This window comes from Rhea americana, unplaced genomic scaffold, assembly GCF_003343005.1.
Source record: "Rhea americana isolate MKP2758 unplaced genomic scaffold, rheAme1 scaffold_36, whole genome shotgun sequence".
Classification (NCBI taxonomy): Eukaryota; Metazoa; Chordata; class Aves; order Rheiformes; family Rheidae; genus Rhea; species Rhea americana.
Genome location: NW_028186490.1, coordinates 623,121 through 645,357, shown reverse-complemented (window position 1 = coordinate 645,357; position 22,237 = coordinate 623,121). Strand labels below are relative to the sequence as shown.

General features: G+C 50.5%; 1 protein-coding gene across 3 annotated transcripts in view; it reads left to right on the top strand.

Moving 5' to 3' along the window:
• Nucleotides 1-522: 522 nt before the first annotated feature.
• Nucleotides 523-22,237, top strand: part of PDLIM1 (PDZ and LIM domain 1) — a 33,223-nt gene continuing 11,508 nt past the window's right edge. The window contains exons 1-3 of one of the 3 annotated variants that reach the window (XM_085312232.1): nt 523-600; nt 8,714-8,865; nt 17,507-17,591. In XM_085312232.1, coding sequence (XP_085168358.1) covers nt 8,798-8,865; nt 17,507-17,591 — 153 coding nt within the window. In that variant the 5' untranslated portion in view covers nt 523-600; nt 8,714-8,797. Of the gene's footprint in view, nt 601-8,687; nt 8,866-17,506; nt 17,592-22,237 lie in introns of those variants that run through there. The other 2 variants (XM_085312231.1, XM_085312233.1) reach the window with 2 other exon arrangements.

The window sequence follows — 22,237 nt, the reverse complement described above, 5'->3', positions numbered from 1 at the left end:
GGACCGGGCGGGCGCTCGCCGGGCAGGTGGCTCACAAGCACAAAGGCAGGGTTGGAAACACTGCTGCGGCTTCCTTCTTTCCCATTTCTCCTTTCTTCCCTATTTTTCTTCTTCTTCTTTTACTTCTTTTTCTTTTCCCCTTTTCTTTTACTTCTTTTTCTTTTCCCTTTTTCTGCTTTCCCCCTTTTTCCTTCTTTTTCCTCCTTTCCCTCTCTCTCGTTCCTCCTTTCCCTCTCTATTTTTCCTCTTCCTCCCACCCCCTTTTTCCTCTTCAAAATTCCTCGTGGCCCACAAAGTCCGTGGATTTTCCTGGTATTTTCCCTTCTCAAGTACCAGCCCTTCTCAGCTGTCAGCACGAAACCCCTGGGCACAGGCCGAGGGGACCGTGCCTGCTCGGGCCGCGCGGTGGTTTGCATTTTGCTGCCTAGCTTGTGGGCAGCGTTTCAGTAAGTGGCACCGAGGTGATGTTGAACGCTCGGTGCTTTTGCTTGCCCTGTGTAGTTAAAAGAAAACCCTTTGTTCGCAGAAGCCGTCCTGACCTCTGTTAAGTGCTTCTCCCTGTTTCTGTTCTCGGTCCATCTCACCCCCGCTTAAGGAAAAGTAAGTTAGGAAATGACAAAGTTTGACATCTAAAAAACCCTTAATGGCGTAACCTAATTTGCCCTCCCCGCCTTAAGCGTTTTGTCTGCCAGGCTCCAGGGGTGGCTCCACCCGCCCTGCTCCCGCAGTCCCGACCCGCACCGGTCTCGCAGCGGCGCCCGAGCCCCCTCCCCGAGCGGCCCCTGCCCCGGCGCTTCCCCCCGGGAGCCCCAAGCCGGGTCCCCTCCCGCACGGGTGCGTGGCCGGGCCGGGGGCATCGCCGGGGGCCCGGGCCAGCGGCGTAGCTGGACTCCTGCTTTCGGGAGCAGCCCTTGGGGAAAGACGGGGCGACGAATCTCGCAGGTCTCTGAGCGCCGCCTGCCCGGCGGCCACCTGCTCCCCCCCCCAGCTCCTGCTGCCCCGCCGAGGTGACGGGCTCTGAGTGCTCTCAAACTCGCCAAAGGAGGGAAAGAGATTAACTCCCTCTCTACTCCCTGGATTACAGTAACGATGCTGCATTCATTCAAGGCGTTTTGGGGCAGGGCTGCAGCGTTCACCTGGGGAAATGCTATTTACCCCGTTGTTACTGTAACTGCTGTCGTTTCCTTCCAGCGAGAGGCCTGTAGGCAGCAGCACATCTGAGGTCCCACCTCTGCTTTGCCTCTTCTCCTCGGTCACCCTTGTCAGGGTGCAGGGACGCGTAGCAGGGACATGGCTCAGCAAGGAGGCAAAAGTGCCGTCTTGGGTGAGATATGGAGGCTGAAATGTAATAAAGTAGCCGCTCTCGCGCTGGTGACGGGAGCGCTGCGACTGGCAGCTCGTGTTACGGCTTTCTCCTGTGGCCTCGGACATCTTTGATTCGCCCTGCAAGGCTTCGAGCTGTTCATCGCTCCTGTGGTTCGCTCCTCGCCTTCCTTCTTGTCCCCACCTCGGGGCAGTAGCAAAGCTCCTGGTGACACGGGAGCGGTGGGAACTGCGATGCCGGGGGCTCCGGACCCGCCGCGGCCGAGGAGGGCAGGCAGCACCAGCCCAAAAGTGTGGGGGTCGGCACCCGGGCAGCAGCGGGCAGATGCCACTGCTGGCCCTGTCCCATCGTAGGGAGAGGCAGGTCCAAGGTGATGGTGTTTCCACAGCTCTTATCTCTTCTTTGCTTCCTGCCCTGCCCCCTTGCCGTGTGAACTGGGTGTTCACAACTGCTTCAGGCTCGGCGACGTCCCGAGCGTCTTGTCCGTGCAAACGCTTTGGGTTTCTGGAGCCTGCTGGATCGGTCGGCCAAGCGAGAGCCGAGCAGGGGATTTCACAGGCGCTTCGTGGGAGACTTTCTTGTGGAATTTCCCTTTCTTTTTCCAAGGGATGCTCTGCAGATGTTTCTGCAGTTATGTTTCTTTTTACAGCTGAAGGGTTATCAAAGCCTTTGTTCAGAGGGAACATTTCGCTGCTCTGTGTAACGAAGCCTAGATCAAAAACTGCTTAATTTCCTTACGGGAATAAGGAAAGACCTTGGTCTTTATCGCTCTTTGGGTGATACAGTGCAATGAATTCATGGGCTGCAGCTTCTCCCAAGTCCTTTCCAAGCTGTGGGCTGGCGCGCGGAAGGAGAGCAGTGTCTCTGTGGCCTGCCTGCGGTTGGGGCAGCTTCCAGTTACATTCCTGTGAGATTAGTGGGTCTGGTGGAGGAGCGAGCAACCTCGCGCGTGAGGAGGCGCGCTGGCGGAGCGGAGCCGGCCGTAAAGCCGTGCAGTCAGCAGGCCCCATCCTCTTCCCCGCCTCGGGTGACAGCTAAACGCGGGCTGTTTCCCCTTTGCATTTTGTTCTCCTCAGCACGGGTGTGGGGTTCTGGGTGAATATCCGTGCAGAGCCGACCCGTGGATCCTGCCCTCGAGCTGCTTTTTATATTTGGTGCTCGCGGTGTGCTGATCTGGAGTGAGAGTGACCCAAAGGCAGGCGGAGGGGATTTGGCTTCACATTTTGTCGTGTCAGCAAAACCCCAGCCTTGGTGCACCGGGGTGCCTGTCAAAACCTGCAAAGCTGCCCAAAGCCGGTAACGACACGTCGGTGTGAAACTGGGCATTTCCCACTGAAAAGGCAGCCTGAAGACAGCCCACTTCTGCTAGTATATTAAAAAATCTGAGCTCTCACCATTAAGCCTCTTGCTGACTTTGAGCACAGTAACACGAATTCAACCTCAGTATGTTTAGTCTGATGCTTTATCTATTCATGATATTTTAAAAGCAAGACGAGAACTGGAAGATAATCAGATATTTCCTCCTCTTTTTTTTTTTTTTTYTTAAAAAAAAAAGGCCTTCTGAACCACTTCTATAAGCTGAGAAACTTGATTTAGTTTGAAAACTGGACTTAATGGTCCAAAAATCAGACAAGGGTCTGAATCCAGTGGTGTGGAAGGACTTTGGGTTTGGCTTCGGTTTTGGCTGGCCTACCTACCTCTGCTCTCACTCCAACCCTTGGGTAGGAGCAACACGGTGGCTCTGGGGCCCGGCGGCATTTGCCAGGGAGAGCCGCGCGAGCTGCCGTGGCTGTGGCTGTGCTGCCTGCCTGGTCCGTGCCGAGGGGTGGGGAGCGGTGGCCGCCCCCGGGCCACCCTGTCTAGCAGCCTCAGCGATGGGAGAAGCGAGACGGACAGCAGGGACCCATCTCTGGGTTTCTGTCCCATGGAAAAGCTCCTTGCTCTTCCCTGGGCAGGAACTGCCTGGTCGTGCCTCAGCTCCTGCCTCTGCGGCTCCAGGGCAGCAAAGCTGCGTTTTGTGTCGGACGCAGAGAGCGCAGGTTCCCCTTGCAATGACCGTCTGCCAGGCTGGGCAGTCGGCACGAGCCCTGGCAGCTTCTCGCGCAGCTGCTGGCTGGACAAGTTGGTGCTTCCCCAAACGCATGAGGTGCTGCCGTGGAGAGGAAAGGAGGTGGCTGGTCGCCCTCGCTGTCAGCGTCCGGGCAGGAAGTGGTCTTCAGCTGTAGCCAGGGGAAACCAGCAGAGTTTTCCCGCAGTAAGGATAGTAGAGCGATTTGGGCTGTTTCCTGAGCCCGTTAGTGGTTCTTCGGGCGACATCTGGCCCACGTTGTTCTCAATGAACCTAAAGAGAAGCGCTGAACATCAAGATGAGATGTGCCCACTCTAATCTTGTGCAAGACCTTTAAGCCCCAGAATTTTAATTGAGAAAGGTAAATACTGGACTTTTTGGAAGAAAAAGAGTCCTCTTTGTTCTCTGATCTTCTCATTGCCAGGTGCTAGATTATGGGTGGTCTCAGGCTTCCTGGTACCTTTCACCCTTACAAATCACTTTGCTCATCAAGATGTGTTTGGTTTGTGAAATGCTTTGGGTTTGAAGGATACTGCATCAAAAAAAACTCCAGCAAAACGATTTTTTTTTGCAGCATAAGCATGGAAACTAAGGATGCCTTAACTGCATAAACAGTTGATGTTGTTCTGGACAGTGATACAGTATTTTAGACAGTTGCTGATTCCTGGACTTTTTTTATTTAGAGAATGAAGTAAACTATGGGGAAAGGCTCCGCTAATGAGCAGCTTTCTTTAAATAAAGTTTTTCAGGTCTGGTAAGAAACCTTCATATATTTTTTTAAATGTGGTTTGTTTTACAAGATGAACTCTGAGGCTGAGTAACCCCTTGACCACCGGCTCTGCATCCATCTGGGAAAAATCATCTCATCGGTGCCTTTCCCCCCACCCAGGGCTGCTTGAGGGCAGTGCTGTAACACACAGCGTCCAGAGCCCGCGATTGCTGCGAGATCGGCCAACACCGGCCGGGGTTTTACGCCTCCTCCCTGGAGCCAGCCGCCTCCGCGCTCCGCCTGACGCCTTCCCTTTCTCCGTGCTGGCCGTAACCCGCCCCGGGCGGGAGCGGGCAGGTGCTCGCGGTGCCGCGGGAGCCCTCGCCCCCGGGGCCGCCAGCGCCTCCCCGTGGGTCGCCCCCCAGGAGCAGCGCGGAGGGAAGGGTGTTTCTCTCAGCCTCCTGTGGGTGCTCTTTATCCAGGCCTCTTCCCTCGCCGTCGTGCTTAATTTCCTTGTTTCTTACCCCTTCATCGCTTGGTGCTTTGCGCGTCTGGGTCCCTGGGGGCTGCGGGGTCTCCGAGAGGCTGCACGGCTGACGGATAGCGCGGAGCAGACCGGCAGGAACTCGCGCCCGGGCACCGCCAGGCTTGTTAAGTAGTTTGCATGAAGTTAATCGCATCAGATGCAAAATGCCATCATTCAGCTGGCTGCCTGTGGGTCAGCTCTGTGAAGTGGGCCTGGGAGATAGGGAAGCAACGCCTCTCCTTCCCTCCAATAATTCAAAGCATTTTCTTCATCTACAGTCAACACCCTTGCCCCAAGATACTCGCTGAAGCCTTGCTGTGTCGCAGCCAAGTTCTTCCTTTCTTGACTGGCCTCCTGGGCAAGGGAACGAAAGCAGGCAAATCCCCCGCAAGACAGAAATCTGAATTTTGCAAAATTGTAGTGGCTTCAGTGAGGTGGCCCAAAGTGTGTGTATGGGGAAGGCTGGAGAGCTGGATTTTTTTCCTGGCATTTTCATGATTGCAGAACTTACATATATGTGTGCATGCAAGCAGGTGTACACAAAACTTGGCTTTGCTGCCTAGGAAAATAATGCAGGCTTTTCTTCTGTCCGTACCATTCCTGAATCTGAAGGGGCTCTTTAAAAAGTATGTCCAAGCCTACAACTAATACTTGGTCAAAAATGTTACCTACTACATCAGGTTTTGCCGGAGTAAAGAGTACAGGATAAAGCTCATGAATTACGGGGATTATTTGCTTCTTCCATATGCTGGAAAACGCATCTGAGCTGGCGCTTAGTCCAGGGCAGGTACGGAGGCGAGCCAAACCCAGCGTCGCCGGTGTTCCCGTCGGCGTGCGCTGGTGCAGCGCGCCGGAGGCCGAGCTCTGGGAGCCCTTCCAGGATGGCCCCAAGCCGTTCCGCCCCGCCGGGCTCTGTACTGTCTTTTAAACAGTGAAATGACCTAATGGGCACGTGTTACAACCCTGCCTCGGAGCAAATAGGCCCAGGTATGGCACAGCTTGTTTCCGGAGCAAACTGCCCCTGCCCCACGGCATGCTGCCTGCCGTTGCCACCCGTTCCCAGCTGCGCCTGGGGGCCCAGATCTTCTCTGCTCCTCCTCGAAAATCAGAAACGCTCTTTGCTTTGCTGACTTAACTGGCGGTAAGCGAGCGAACCTCAGCAGCAGGGCTGGCAGAAGGGAGATGAGCCCAGACCTGACGGCGGGCGGGAGGCATCATTAATAGCTGTTAATCACCCCGAAAGGATGGAGGAGGGTTCCCGGCAGCAACATGCTCCTGTGCGGACACGTTTCCTGTGAGGAGTCCTGGCAGACAGTACTAGCTGGATTTTGCAGGGAAGCTCTTTATGGACGGTTACGTTTCAGGGCAAGTTATTTCAAGAACTGGAAAAGCTGGGTTTTATAGCATGTTTCCTTTTGGCAGGTTTGCTTATCTCCTTCAAGCCCATGCAGCCTGGTGGTTTTTCCCTTTGGGGAGAGGTTTGTAGGTTACCTGTGTGGCCGTAACCATCCCCCCTGCTGCGAACGGCTCTTATCTGAGCAAGGGCAAGAGCAGCCCTCAAATTTCAGATCCTTCTGGAGTGGATGCAGAAGGGGAACGTGACACCACCAGCGCCAGCACACCAGCCCCAGTGGGTCCTGGGGTTTCTTGAGGAGTACTTTAGTGTCTCTGGCGGGTCACTCGTGCTCAGCTGCTCCTTGTGGTACAGGATCGTTTCTAATGGCCTGCTAAACGTTGCATACGTTACCAGCCTGTAAACGCAGCCGACGTGGCTGAGCCTCCAGCAGAGTTCCAGCGGCGGCGTTAATGCCAGGTTAATCCACCGTTATTCTTGATCTGATTGCGCATGAGTGATAGTCACAGTGCACTGAGCTCGGAGGCAAGGAATGTGCTCCTCTCCGTTCCCTGGTGGCTGAGAAAATAAAGGCTCTGAGAAACGTAGTGACTCGGTGAAGGTCCAGCGACCAGAGGAGGACCCAGAACTCATCTCCCACAAGCCCCTTCCAGTGCCGTGATTTCTCAGGGATCTGTCTCAGTTTCTAAAGCAGAAGTGCCCAAACTCTGTGAGACTGTGGGCCACTCTCAGCCCCTTGGAGTTCTTCATGGCCTGGTAGCTATTTCTGTCACAAGTTTTGAAATGAAATACTGAAAATACTCTTAGGGCAATGGATCCCATGGAGCGGCAGCAGGCCACACTCAGTGGTCTTGTAGGCCACCAGCGGGCTGCATGCTGCAGCTTGGGAGGCAGTGATGTTCACACTGAAAGCAGATTTGCTGTATCCATGTGGTGCCTTGCCCGGCCTTTTCATTAGCACATCCTCTGTCAGGTTGCAATCTGCTTGCAGGATGAGAAGTGGCAAGCAGGTGGATGGGGGCACTCTTCTGTTGACCCTCTTGAGACTCTTTGGGTTAATGTTGAGCACATTGGCCAAGCTGGACATCTATGATATACTCCATCCTTCTCTTGGACATGAAACACTGTCTTAGCAGAGAGATGGAAGGGGGAAAAAATCTTCTCTCTCGGGGAAAATGTTCCATTGCAGCTGAGAGGAGATGTGCTGAACAGCCTTGTTTTGAGCCCAGGGAATGCAGTGATTTCAACAAATGTGGCACATCTCTAAGAGGTGGGCATTTACCTAGGGGAAATGATTTGCCATGTAATCCCATAATAGAAGCACTCTCTAAATCCTATGAACAATGTTTATTTATGTCTGACAGCTTGATTGGGTTTGCTCAGCTGCTTTCTAGTCCTTCCAGCATGCTGAAATCCAGCATGAATGCATAGAGCAAATACCAGTTGTGAGGGACTCATTTATGAGGTGTGTCCCGGCTCCAAGGCATGTCCTAATCCGTACTTGTGTGTGGGAGCAGTCCACCCTTCCCGTTTCCTCAGCCTATTAAATAAGTGATTAAAGCACACTGCAATCATGATGCTTCTCCCTCAGAGTCATTAAAGCTGCCCAAAACCTTACACAGAGTATCCAAAGCCATAAGCAAATGTTACATGCTTCACCTGCAGCCCAGGTATTAATTTTGACTCAAAGAAGTCTTGGCTGTTAAAAGGACATGTCTTTTGTGGAAGTAGAAGTGAAAAATGATTGAGCTGTTTGTTAATTAGCTTGAAAATGTCAAGTTTTAGCTGGAACCTTTCTTTTTCACTAGGGGTGTTATACCAGTGGCATTCATGCACAATGTCTTGATCTGGGATCCCAGTGAGATTACCCCAAGACCTTTCTCATCAGTTATTTCTCAAGCAGAGCACAGCAGCTCTTTAGCAGTGCAGCAGCAAATATGGGAAGCAAAGTACCGTACATAGGAGATGTAAGATGTAAGATGTAAGATGGCAAAATGTATCAAGGCGAGCTGTGCTCAGGCTGGGGTGCGGGGGATGATGCTGTCACTTTCTGCCTTCTCATCTGCTTGGTAGATCAAACACTGCTTTGGGATTTGATCTCATTGAAAACAGAACTAAAACCAGATTATTGAAACTAATGCAGCAAACCAAAACTTTGAGCTCAAACTTTCCTTCTGAGAGCACAGCAAATGAAACTGTGATGCAGAAGACGCTGCTTGTGATTGGTATTGGCCATATTGGAGTGATTCTGATTCTCACTTCTTCTGGCATCTCTGTTCTTAAAGTATCAGACCTTCCAGCTGTCCTGAGTATTTTCTGTTTTGGAAAGCGCTTCTCCATCCAGCGAAGAGCAGAGTTGCTGTCTGTATGCTCCCTCTTTCTTAGGGAAGTGTACTAGCTTGTTCTTTGTTAGTACAAAGCCAGTCTACTTGAATGAAAGGTCAATTTTTGTCATTTTACTCCCGCCCCCAATATCCCTTCCCAGACTTCTCTCTAAGGGTGCCAAAATATAATCCTGCCCCTAATTTTATTACTCAGGAAGATCTAAGGCCCAGATCCAACCTCGTATAGGCCAGATACGTTTCTGCTGAAAATTTGTTTTCATCGATTTTCACCTCCTTGTTTCCAGATACCAGCAAGAGAAGCCCTCAGGGCTCCAGCTGCTTCTACAGTGTTGGTAGGAAAGCTGCTCCCTGAAAAGTCCAGTCACTCTTTTTTTCCTTCTCTCTTAGGTGACTCCCGGCAGCAAAGCTGCAGTAGCCAATTTGTGCATAGGAGACCAGATCATAGCCATCGATGGAGTGAACACAGACAACATGACGCACCTGGAGGCGCAGAACAAAATCAAGGGCTGCACAGATGAGCTGACTCTGACGGTCAGCAGGTATGTCCCTCAGCAAGGCTAGGGTGGGGAGAGGCAGGGATGCCGAGTGGGTGGTAGCTATGTTTTAGTTTGATAGTAGACCTTCCCATTTGGGTTGTTTAATTTGACCTCTTGGTTCTGTGTCTGGCCAGGCTTTGGATTGCAATCAGTTCAGCCTTTAATACTGCTTGCATTTACTGCACTTTGGCCTTATGAAAACAACTTTCCCAGTGAGAAATTGGCTGATAATTTGTGACACAGTCTGTTAGCCTGTTCTGTGGCTCCTGACAGCAGGGAATTCAAGGCAGGTCTCATGAAAATTTCATTAATAGCAGAGGAGGTGTGACCAGAGACAACACTTCTTCCTATTGCAGTAATTTAGCAGCTGAGATGTGTGGCTGCGTGTTGTCCAAACCATTAACTGACTAGTTTTTGCCATGCATGAATTCCAAGTTGTCTTGGCCACTATCTTGATCACCAGTGTGGGGTAAGGGATGACTTCAGCCTTTCTACCATCTTGACCTGAGGGGCAATGGACAGCTTCATTTCCTTTCCCACCTCTGTCTCAATCTTGGACTGTATCTACACAAATAAGCGACAGCACCTGGAAAGGCGAGGGTCTCCTTCTCATTGACCCATTGCTTCTTAAAAGTACTGGAGCCTGATTTTTCAGGGGTGCTGGGGACTTGCGCTTTTTGGTTTGAATTGCAGCCATGGGTACCCAGCACTTCTGGAGGTTGCCTGCTAGACAGCAACTTGGCATTTCTCGTTCCACCGTGAGTTTTTCGGACGACCACCTTTCCCCACAGCGTGACTGTATATCAGTGTCATGGCAGGGCAGTGCTTCGGGAAGGGGTGCAACAACATGCCTTAAATGAGACGTACTTCTGGTGCTCAGGCTGTTCTGTGATAAGCTGAAATCCTCTATCATAGCTTGGATAACGCCAGTAGTTCAGCAGGCGTTTCTCAGTCAAGCAAGAAGTCGAGGGTCTTGGCCAAAAAACCCTGAGATTTCGTCAGGGAAGAAAAGGGGAAGAAAAGGGAAGTAAAGGGAAGAAAAGGGCACAGTGAAGGCTGTACGAGTGGGTGGTAAGCATAGCAGCAGCATGACAGCCCCAGCTTTCTCAAAGTGACTTCTAATTTGGCAGCTTGTAATCTTCTTGCAAAGGCATGCTCATTCCCCTCTCTGAAACGTCTGGCTTCCTGAGTTAGCAGCCCACTGCCATGTGATTCTGGCTGGGCAAGAGGAGGGGAGGAAGGACTGTTTCAGCCTCTGAGCAAGCTCGGTCTTACAGCTCATTGAGTCTGTAAAATGTGTTTGCTAAAGTTAATTACAAAGTTGTTAACTTTACAGCTACCCCATGTGCATTTAATTATCAGTGAGTAGGAAGCTGCCCAGGATAGCGCTAGCTGGATGTGCAGTCATGTAAAACTGGGCAGTAGCTTTGAGTTAAAACAGTCCAACTCTTTTTCAAGGCTCTGTATAAATGAGGCAGCAGGACATATGTAATGGACACTGCTGCTGTTGTACTGATCAGTGAGTGCCACTGACAACATGGCTGAGGAGAGCAGCAAGGATATGAAAAGCAGTGATCTAACTACTCATGCATCTTAGGGTTTGGCATTATTATCTATCACTCTGTGTTAAGTCCATTGTAAATAATTCTAGGAGACTTTGTGCAGTTTTTTGGTCCTTCTTTTCGGAGGTAAAATTCTGCTTGGGGAAGAATTGCCTGCTTATTTAGATTTGATAGTTGCTGGAGATGTTTGCATTGAGAACATGATAGCACAGGGTTCTGGTTTCAGACATAAAGACAGTCAGGGTGTTGCATCACGTCATCTCTCTCGGTTGTTCTCTGTTGAGTGTATTTTATCCTCTCAGCTATCTCCATCTGGGCCTTGGTTACTGTGTTGTCCCAAATGCAGCTGGCCTCAGTGGTCAGAAGTGCATTTAGTCTTTGTTGCTGAGGCTGGATCCCTTCCTGACACTGCAGACGAAGGGTCAAGATGTCAGGAGGAGGCATTGAGGGGTGATGGAGCAGGCATTTTGTATCTGTTGGAACTTGTGCGTCATCTTTCCATCATTCCAGCTTGGGATGCTGGAAATCGGGAGGTAAGGCAGACTGAGCGGGTGGCAAGCTCTCCTTCCTCACAGAAGGGAAGAGGATCTCTACTGAGGTGGAGGAGATGGAAGGCATTTGGGAAGACTAATGTCACCTGGCTCTACAGCATGGCCTGGGCCTCCTGCACCTTGGTGGGCAAACTCTGTCAGTAAGGCTTGACAGTATAACCGGTCAGCAGGTCGACAGATACAGTCAGGCCAGAGGTGGGATTTTTTTCCTTTCTCTGGGTGGCTCTGCAGGTAATAGACTGAGTCCGAAGGGGAAGGCATGTCACCCGTGCATCAACACCACCAGCTCTGGGGCCCAGCCTCCCCGCTCTGCAGGCTCAGCTCATCGGGGGATCAGCTGCGCACAGCCGCCTTCCTGGCGAGGGTTCCTGGTCTGCCAGTGCTGGGGCGCTGGGCGCAGCCCGGCTGTGGGTGTGCCTGGCTGCGCCAAGTTTTCTAGAGAAGTCTAGGGAAGTCTTTCAGTTCTTCTTTTCTACTTACTGTCACAGAGACACCTTATGAGAGCAAAGATTCTTCGTGATTTTAATTTCCTATTGGATTAATTTTAAATGATTGTTCATAGAGCTCCACATCTCTTCTGATAGCCTACAAAATGTTCTCAAACCTGCATTTGGGGTGGCAGCAGGGTCAAGCCTGGAGGGATTTTACAGCCGTGGGTCTGAGTCCACATCAGGGATTTCAGTTCCCCTCACAGCAGTGACAGTGGGGACTTTATTTGTGACCATGCTGTGAATGCTAAAAGTGTGCATGGATTCAAAAGCAGACTGGAAGAATTCATGGAAGGAAAAATCTATAAAGGATATTAAACACCAAGGCAGGATCTCTGCTGTAGAAGGCCCTTAAGCTGCAAATGGCTGGAGGCTGGGAAAGTGCTTTAGGGAAATAATCACTTTTGGCTCTTTTGCTCTTTCCCAGACCTAAACAAACTCTATATGTATGCGTTCAGCATCACGCAACTCTCCTCTCTTTTAATGTTAGTGAGTAGTTAAGTGTTCCTTATCTTTGGCTGTACGTACGATTATTTAAGCAAAGTATAAATGTAGAGAATTGAAAGGACTTTAACACTTCTGGTAAAGGAAATGCTGTTTGCACTGTGTACTTGATTGTGAATATCAACAGCATTCCCATGTTTCCTGTTTCGGCATTTTCCTTAATGATGGTAACAGTCCAAAAATATTTCAGATCAGATTGTAGGCAGGAAATCCAGTCTAACACATGTCACTGTTAAAAATGGATCAAGTTACTAGCAGAAGAAAACACGCCCGGTCTGCTTTTCACCCAAAGGGGCAAATTTATCCCTGGTAGAAATCTGCTGGTTTCCTCGGCGTTGAACCCGGCGCTGAGCTGTCTCCTCTGAATACGCTTTCCTAAGCGGCGTTGCCAGGTGCTTGGCCGCTTGGCGTGTGGACAGAAGCAAGGGTCTGTGTCCTGCCTGGGAGCGGCGGCTCTGCCGCCCGGGTGCTGGCAGCGCGTTCCCGCTGGCCTCAGCACCGCTCCTCTCCCAGCCCGCTTGCTCGTTCGTTTTGCTCTGTGTTTCAGGCTAGAGCGTACTTTCAGGAATGCGGTTCCCAAGAAAGCGAAGGGAAGGGCCCCTTGTTGTCTTTACTGCTGCATAATCGAGCTCTACACCTTGATTTTTTGCTTAGCGTGCTTAAAATGACCGAGCTGTGGCAGGCTGCCTGCTCCAGCAGACTCAAAACCACACGGCGATAATGAAACAGAGTTTATATCGCCGAACTGAGAAATTTCCCAGGCAGAGGTTTGAGCCTGTCGTATTCACTGGAAAGATGAAGCTTTGGGTGTTGAGCCTTTGAGGAGAGCTCTTTTCCCTTTTTAATTAGGGTGCGTCCGTCTTAACGCTGAAACGCTGGGCTCAAGCAAAATCTTCCGCCAGGCTGCATCCGGTCCAAGGGGACCTCTGATTTTCCTGTAACGGGGGTAAACAGCAAGACAGGCCCGGCGGACTGGAGAAAGCTGTCAACTTGCTTTGGAAACATAGCATGTTTCGGGAAGGAAACTCGATTTGACAAGAGCGTGCTCCAAGAAGGGAGGGCTCAGGAGGAACAAACTCTCCTACCGCAAAATTCACCTGCTAGACTGAAGGTGCGTGGGCATCTCCGGTGTCGCCGGCGATGCTCGCGGTGGGTTTGGCGCACACAGCTCTGGGCTGCCGGAGCTGCGGAGTAAAACAGATTAACAGCACGGACAAGCCCTCGTTCTGTTAGCAGCGGGGGTAAATGTTAACTCTAAAACAAATGGCTTTTTTCCTTAAGTCTGTAGTCGCCAAGCGGGTGTATATGACTATACCATTTTTGTTTGCAAAACCGTCTCGTTAGTCTGCTGCAAGTGATGCCAATGAGCGAAGCTGTGCATTTGCTCTTCAAAAACTGCCCGAATCGGGGAAATCAGACCTGCTAACAGCATATGTTAAGCGGTTGTGAGAAAGCTTCGGGAAGATGTGAAGAAGAGAGGGGGAGGGCGGGAGAAATGCCCTCGGTGTCTCGTTCGGCAGGGTGGGCCGCGCGGGAGGCTCCCTGTCCCGTCCGCGCGCCGTGCGTTACCGGTTTTCAGCTGTGCGGACAAGCTGTGCAAAGTCAAAGGCTTGAAGCTGTGTTCTAGGAAATCCGTGGAGTCCGTTGACTCACTCGGTTTGTTTTTTGCTTCCCTGCCAGCGAGAATTTTCCAGCTCTGTCATCTTGCTAATAATTCTTTTGGCCTTGGGAAAAGCCTGATGCTCTGCGTGCATCTATATATGGGCATGACCCGCAGCGGCTGCCCACGAGCTCTCCGGGACTGGCGTGGTGCTCCCCAGCCCTCCCGGGTGCATGCCGGGAGCTTTCACTAATGACTGGTGCGATCCAAGTTATTTTGCGAATAAAGCCTGCGGCTTGCCATATTTTCACAGCTTCTCTCTGGGAGCAGAAGTAGTTTACTCTAGAGCTGACTAGTGGAAGAGCAGTGCAAGTCTGAGCTGTCAGGTGTGTTAAAACTTCGCGGCTTCGTAATGAAATCGCTTGTGCTGCACTTCTATTGCTCACTTTGCAAGTTGGGGTTGCATCCAGGCCTTTCACCTCTGGTGGCTGTATGAAGAGAGCCCTGAGGTGGAAGGAGCAGAGGCCTGCACATAAAGAAAGAAACTTGAGTTCTTTTGGTCTTCCCTCATTTTTTCAGCTATTGGTGTAAAAATGGGTTTGATGGATATCAAACCTTGTGTTGCACAAGGAACTTTTCTGGATGTACAAGTTCTGGTTGCTTCTTTGGTACCTCATGGTCATGTCCAGTCCAGTGTTTGAAATGGGAATGTAAATGCACCTCTCGCCATCTCTCGGCACTTATTTATGCAATTCCTGGCTCACAGAATTAGAACCACCTTTTCCAGCCCTAAATTTTCCCTTGAAGCTATGGCCCAGCTCTGCATGCAGAATGTAGGTAACAAAATCTAGGCACTTGCAGTGTTTATATTATGCCATGTTCAAGCCAGGCTTCTTGAAAAATGTTGTTTTATAAATATCTCTCCAGATTCCTGTGTTGACTTGCATGCAGTTTCCCTCCTCTCCTTCCTACTAGTGCCTCACCATTCAAGCTAGCTGCTTCTATGCATGTATTTTAGTATCAGAGAAAATTCCTTCTTATCTGAGGTCCTGGTTTCTACCTGGATGAAGAGACAAATGCAGGCTCCTTCCCTGGCCCTGTCATGGTTTCTCTCTCTCCTGTGGCACACAAATGAAAACTGCAGACGTGATGAAGCTTGTTTTATCCATTCACTAGCCTGGCACTTGTTCCCTGGCTGCTCTGCCCTTGGTGGCTTTGTCATCTGTGTCTGCACCACCTGGCTGAGTGTTGCTCCCTGATGGAGTCTCCTCTGAAAGACTATGCAATAGAAACCACCCTCTTAAAGATAAGATCTCAGCAGTTTAAGCAGGAGTCTGTGAGATGCTAAGGGGACGTTTGGGGGATCCCCGGGCAGGCAGTGGGGAGCCCAGCCCATCTCCCGCGGGAAAGCCAGCCTGGCCGCCCTGCTGAGGGCGGATGGCATGAGGAGCGCCCGGAAAGGTCTTTCCCTCTTGGTGCTCCCCGGTGTGTGGCAGCGGTGGGGAGAGAGCACTTGGCTGACCGGTCCATGGGAGCAAAGCTGTCTCCTCTTTGCACCACGTTTGGGGCCTTAAACGGCCCATGGCGAGGGCGACCGGTGGGCTCTGCTGCAGCTGCGGTGGACACAGAGAAGAGCCTTAGCGGGATAACTGTGTGGACTATTTAACCTTTCTGTTTGGATAACGTTTAACTTGGATAGAAAATAAAGCCTGAGGTGACCTTGCTGCTTCCATTTATATCTGGTGACAAATCAGAATGGCAACAGACTTGGAAACAAACTTGTATTTTTTGCATTCCTATTAAAAGGAGATAAAAATCTGGTCGAAGCCCCCTTGGCTGCAGTAGTTGGCCAGAGCTGCCTCCCCTAATCTGGAGACCTGTGGGCTGTGCTGCCTTGCACGCGGTGGGCGAGGGCCGGAGGAATGAGAGCGAGTGGCCCAGGTCTCAGCAGGAAGGTTTTTGGTCCATGCATGTTGCCTTGCCCTGGGCTTAAATTTGCAGGCTGAATAAAGGTGAAAAAGAAAACTCAAAATGAAATGCTACCTCAAAAAAAAAAAAAAAAAAAAACTAGAATTGGCACCAGGGGGCTGCATGCAAGAAATAAGCTGAATCGTTTGAAGTGATTGGTGCTTTCTAGAGCTGCGCTTTCCTCTCCAGGCAGTGCCCACTCGCTTACGACCAGGCTGGCAGGTTGTCTGAATTCCCCATGCTTTGCTGTGACCCTGGTTTGGTTTTTTGGTTTTTGTTTTCTACCAGTGAGATGAATATTTGGTCACGTGCGGTTGGGATGTGGTGAGGTGCCCCAGCTCATCGGGCGCCCAGGTTCGGCTAAGGCGGGCTGCGGGCGTTAGCACTGCGGCTGGGCTCGCAGGGAGCGACGGCCGGGAGCCGGAGGCTCGTTCTAGCCGAATCATGGCTTGCGAAGGAGCGCGTCTGGTGTCGCCTGCATCTTCCTGCTCCTCCATGAGAGGAGGCACAGCACACCAGACTTCCTTCGGAGGTTTTGCTGTGTAAAGTCCAGAGCGCAATAGGTGCAATAGCAGGTAAATAAATGCCCTATAAAAATTGTGCCTCCCATCTCCTCCCACTGAGTTACCATCTAGATGTATCTAAAAAACTATTTATACAGTAAATGTCTAAAACATATGTGTGCATCACAGATATATATATATATATTTTTAAGGCATTGGAGGGCCTTCAGAGAAATGATGTGGACCAGATTGGAATTAGCATGGCTAGCACTAGTGCCCGTTTCTCCATCGTTGTCAGTTTTATATGCCTTTTTTTGTTTGAAGTCTCTTGTGAGTCATCCAGTTAACTCCCAGTGGGAGCATGCTTGTTCTGCTAACCAAGTCCTTAAATCACAGCTGGCCCCGGACCCTCAGATATCTAAGAAGTCCATCTATCTGCAGTTGCAAATTCTACAAAGGATTCCTGCCAAAACAGGACATGGTTTTCAAAACCCATCGTAGGAGTTTATCAGCTGTCTAGTTGCCACATTATGCAATATGTAGCTATGCGCAATGGTTTTCAGTCAGCAACACTGCTGTCGCTCATTCCCTGAGATTGAGAAGTTTGTGGAAAGTAGCACCAGCTGTCCAAAAGGAGTCCTGCCTAAGGGCTAGCTATTCTAGTTAGGAGAAACATAGTATCTCGAGCAGATCTAAGCACTCCGCTTCTTTCTCACCGTTTGTTTGTCCCACTTTGGGGTCGTAGCAAAACTCCAGAGTGATGACGGAAAAACAATTGGTTTTGGTCACAGATCTTGACTTGTGTTTCAGGCTGTTGTGAGTAATTGGGTCAGACCACAGACTGGCAACAGTTAGGCAGACTTTCTACTTGGACATGTTATATGTTGTCTCTGTTCTTAGACTCGTTACAGGCTCGGACTCGCCCCTTCGTAACTCCCCAAAGCCTCTGCTTGTTCAGCACAGACACCACTGCATAAATAAGAAGAGAATTCTAGAGGCCAAAAGCAAAAAATATTTCCGGCTTGTACGAGGCAGCCCAACTTCAGGAAGGACTTGTTCTCTGTATGTTCAGTACAGAGAAGAGTTGTTCCACTTTCCTGATACCCAGAGAAGCTGAAATCTGAGATGTCCTGCTTAAGTTAAGGGATTCACATCTAGAGGGGTATTTCCAGCTACTGTTGTTGGATGCCCTGAGCTGGAGCCCATGCTTGTGATGCAGCCAACGGAGTCCCAAAGGGCAATCCAGGAAGATCACTACTAAGATCCTACTTTTCTCCAACGACCTCCTACACTGTAACTGAGACATCTAAGTTACATGCCTAAAATGAGGCTAGATTTCCCCTGAATAAAGACACAAAAGGCTGGGGGAATATTTTTTTAACTGATGAACTTTAAGTCCTGTGGTAATGATAACAATGCCCTGTGACAAAAGTAGACCATTAAACTACTAAAAATTCATGTATTGCAGAACGGAGTCAAAAGTCTGGTCACCGCTTGTGACTGAGGAGGGAAAGACGCATCCTTACAAGATGAATCTGGCCTCTCAGCCCCAGGTAAGTAACAGCATGCTCTTGTTCCCCGCTTACTCCTGTCCTGCTCCAGAGCAGTTTCTGGCCTGATCCTCCAAGGAGCTGAGCATGTATCACTCCACTGGTTGCACTGGAATAGTGCACGCTCAATACCTCCCCAAAATCCTGTGGCCCTTGGAAACCTTCAGAGAGCAAAGAGGCTCTCGTGGTCAGGAGGAGGCCTGCTGCCGTGGAGGGCTAGTCTGAATACCTTGCCAAGCGTAAGCTGTTTTGGATCCAAGGTGAATGTCTCCAGACATGTGCACGCACGCACCCCCCTGTCTTAAGGGGCACTATGTAGATGTGGCATAATGCAAACAATAAATTACCATTACTATTGCTAATCCTGTTGATTTGCATAGATAAGAAAGGTCTTGAGAGAGACGGAAAATGATTCACTCTTACGGTGTTTTCTGTTTTCTTTTTCTTGTTTTGTCTTGGGCTTTTTTATTGTAAATATCAAGGCTCTTTCTAGCAGTCTAGTCCTGGAGAAAGAGGAAGAGAAACACAACAACCTTTTATATCCTTTATCTGTATGGCAGATCTTACAGCCTAGTAATATATAGTCTCCCATAAATCTTCAAATATAAAATCTCCTATAGTCCAGAGGATTAATTTTGTAACCTGTTAGTAGCCTTGCTTCACTGGTCTGCTGCCTCTCTCAAGTAAATGTAGTAATAACTGTGTCTTGTGCAAGGGCATTGCCTGGGTTAGGTTTAGAGGATTCTGCTGCATAAATCCATAATTACACTAAAATTAGTGATATTACCCTGGATTTTTACTGGGGTGGTGACTTGGATTCTGGCCCTTGCACATCTCCCTGTGAGTCTTTGTAGCAAAATGAGTGGAGATAAAAATAGATTGACTTTGCAACCAATTAAGTGCTAGTACATACATCTGGGATGGAAACGGCCTGAATCTAAGGCAGCATGTGTGCAGCGATGCCTTGCCTAGACCTTGGCCTGGAATCCATCCGTGCTGCCTTTTATGCTGGACTGCTGTGTGTTGCTTGGCACTAGAGCATGGTGCTGCCTTCTCCAGGTATTTTGTAATGTAGCCAAGGCACAACGTGAGACGGAGCCATCCGGATGTAGGTTGGGCTGGGTGTGTGCAGTGACGCCAGCCTGTGACATGGCTGGAGCAGGGATCTGGTTTGTCTTCTGCTCTCCAAGCCCTGAGGAAGTTTTCCTGGAAACCCTGAGACTTGGCAGCCATCCCTTGCTGAAGGAGCGGAGAACTGTTGAACCTTTGCATACAACCTCATCTAGTGCTGTCCTAAAAGGCAAAGACAAACCTGTCCCCTGCTAGCACTTTGTCTCAGAGTGAAACAGGGGCTTTGTAAAAGCTAATATTGTGGGTAAGCCTGCCTGTGCAGTTACTTCAGCATATGATTTCACTGCTCATTAAATGACTGAAGTATTTTAGAAGTGTATTCTGAATAGATCCAGGAATGGGTTTCTTCTGAACTCTGACTTAAAACGCTCTGAATCCTCTGCATAGAGAGGAAGGGACTTGCACGCTTATGAAGTGCAAACTGGCCAGCACCACAGGGCTAGGACAGAGGTGGTCTGAGTGTAGGACCTACTGCCTGTCACTGAAACAGGAATTTCATCTTGTCCTAGAGAAATCAAAGAAAAAGCCCTCACTGGTTTCGAATGCATTTATCATGTCCAGGCTGCAGCCCTGATCCTACTGGGTGATCCTTGGAACAACACTGGGAGAATCAGCTGGCTACAGAAATCCCCTGATGCCTGGCTCTAGGCAAACCTAGAGGCAAGTATTTACTGTGCTCCGAAAACTAAACCTGGGTGACTGATCTGAGGAGGCCAGCCCTCAGTTTGTGTTAATGGATCTGGCAGAATTTAGGTAGAAACAGCCCTGCAAAATGTCCTCTCCTGCTGTCTTGCACTGATCCTTACTGCAGTGGCAGTCCGGATGACAGATAGGACCCTGAGTATTGCATGAGACGTTAAGGCATTAAAATCTCTGCATAAGCACCTTCTCCCCAACCCAAGCCAGCCAAGGATGAACATCCACTGGGGCTCAAATACTAGGCATAGGCTATTTTAATCCCCTGATATCATCCCTTGGCTTAATTTATTTGCTCTGGCAGAATTCAGCAAGTAGCTTAGATTCAGGAAACTTCTTTTCTATGAACGCTGCTCTAGTCTTAGCCCTAGTTAATGGCTCTCCTTCAGCCAAGTGCCCTTGGGGTGAAGGGTTTGAATGTGAGTCAGCCTGGACTATTTCAGTGAGCCTATTGCAATGCAGTAAGAAACATGAGCGCTGATGGACTAATCTTAATACTAGTCTTAGTCATAGGTCGTGCCCTGCTTGCTAAAATCCAGGCGCAGACATCCGGACAGAGCATCGGGAGGAGCAACCCTTGCAGGATCCAGCAATAATGCTGGCTGTGGAGCGTGTCCCCTCCCAAACCCTAACCTTAGTCCTAATCCTGCCTTTAGTTTTGGCCACAATATAGGGCCACCAGCGATGGCAGGGGGTGTGTGTATGTGTGTGTGGCACAGCTGGATTTGTTGGTACAAACAGCTCAGCTGACTTCTGCAGAAGGATTTGCTGAGGAACCGACTGCAGTGAGATTCCTGTTACTGTTACCATCTCCCCAAGCAAACAGTGACCTGGGCCTTAGTCTCACTTCAGGCACTAACTGTTGCCTGAAATTTAGGCACTGAACCCTTGTGTTTGCTGATAATGGGGTGTGTGTGTGTGTGTGTGTGTTTGTGTGTGTGTGTGTGTGTTTTTCCTGGTGTGCAAGGAGCTGAGCTAAGCTCAGTCACTGCGGTCTCCGCACAAGTTTTGCCTTTGCTTTTCTCTCCGAGTTTAAAATGCAGCCAGCCGAGTCCTTTGCAGCGGGCTTCAGTTGGGCTGCTGCGAGTACCACAAAGTTACCACAAAGCTGCTGATCCCGGTTTCCAGCAGGGCTGGCGAAAGTCAGGAGTCGAGTCAACTCTTCGAAGGCGAAGGCAGCACTGTCTGAACGGTTCAGGTTTCTCCAACCCGCTCGCCAGTGAAAGCAATCCGCTCGCTTTCCTTGGCAACGCTCTTAAGCCAAACACTTATTCACTTACCAAGCAAACAGGACACACCGAGCCCTGTGGTTCATCTGGGGCCTGATCCAGGGTCCGCCAAAAACGGTTCTCACCGTTCTTGAGCACATCCCTTTGAGTGCAGAAATGTGTATTTATGCATGTGAATAGCCTTACTGCAGGCGCAAAGCAAAAATGCTCTAAAGCTTTGTTGTAGAAATGGGATTGTGATTATCCAAATAATTTTCCCCCTTGCTTGAAATTAGGCACCGTTCGATGTTTTTTCCCCTCACTGTCAGTGTTTTACCTGAAATTTCTCACAGCACTATGCCCATCTTCTTTTCCTGTGCGCATTTTATTTTTACAGTTAAATAACTAAAATCTTTGCAAAACATCTTGAAAAAGAAATTAATTCGAAATGGATGGCGAGCTGTATGATTAAAAGGCAATTTAAGATCACTGCGCAGACCCTTTTTACCCCATTAGGCTTTTTTGTTTACTTCCCTAATCCTTTTGGAGGCTGCTCCATGGTGAAATGTTACATCCTTCTGCGCAAACATTTTCCCAGGTTTGGGAACGCAAGTTCAGGGTATATTTTATGTGCCTATGAGCAAAGGCTCTTCCCAGCCTCCCAGGCATTCCCTGACGTCTGGAGTCCCAAGCCTGACTTCACTGCCTGCCCTGGCCTCGGGAAAGGAAAGAGCTGTAGCCTTAATATCGCTTCACTGCAATTATCGTTATCCCTCTAGATCAGGTGCGAGTGAAGCAGGAGCGATGCTGGCGTGCGGTGCCGGCGGCAGCGCTGCGGGAAGGATGTGGCGGAGCGGCGACGGCTGCTCGGGTCCCTCTGCCCCGGGCTCGCCGGGGTGGCCGCTCCGGGGCCTTTTCCCGGCGAGCGCTTTCCCTCGCCGCCGTGGGAAAAACGAAAAGAGCGCCTCTGCCTGCCCCTTCCGCTGAGCTTCTCCCGGGAAAGGGGGTCGCAGCAGGAAGGGGCAAATTGTTTCAGTGACTGAGATGATAATTTTAGTGCTTACGACACTGGCCGCATCTCGGCGTGGCGTGTTCGGCGGCGAATCGCGGCGTCTGCGGGACGGGGGAAGCAAGGCGGCTGCTTTCCGCTCCCCAGGGCTTGGCAGGCGGTGGTGTAGCTGTTTCCCTCTTGCTCCCTGGTCTCCCGGGACCCCGCGGCCGGGCGAGACCCTGCCCCAGCCTCTGACAAGGCTCTGCCCGCAGGGGCAGTACGGGAAGCAGTAGGTTTACGAAGCAGCAACGTCTGGTTCCAGGTGCCCGTGCCGTGCCGGTGCGTCGCATCCCTATCCCCCCATCCCTGCCCCGTTTTTGGCTGCAGGGCGGTGATGCCTGCGGGGAGCGGATGTGGGAGGGCAGCATCCCGCCGCCGCTCACCCCTCACCTCCACGCAGCAAGGATGAACCCACAGCCCCAACCCCCCCAACTTCTAATGGGCTTTCAAAGCATTGCACAAGATTTTCCCCATAGCTTAAACCCTCCCCCCAAAGCAATAASGGGGGGGGGGGGGTGGGGGAGGGGGGAGGGAGTGGTGAGAGTAAAGGCGCTTGCAGAGCT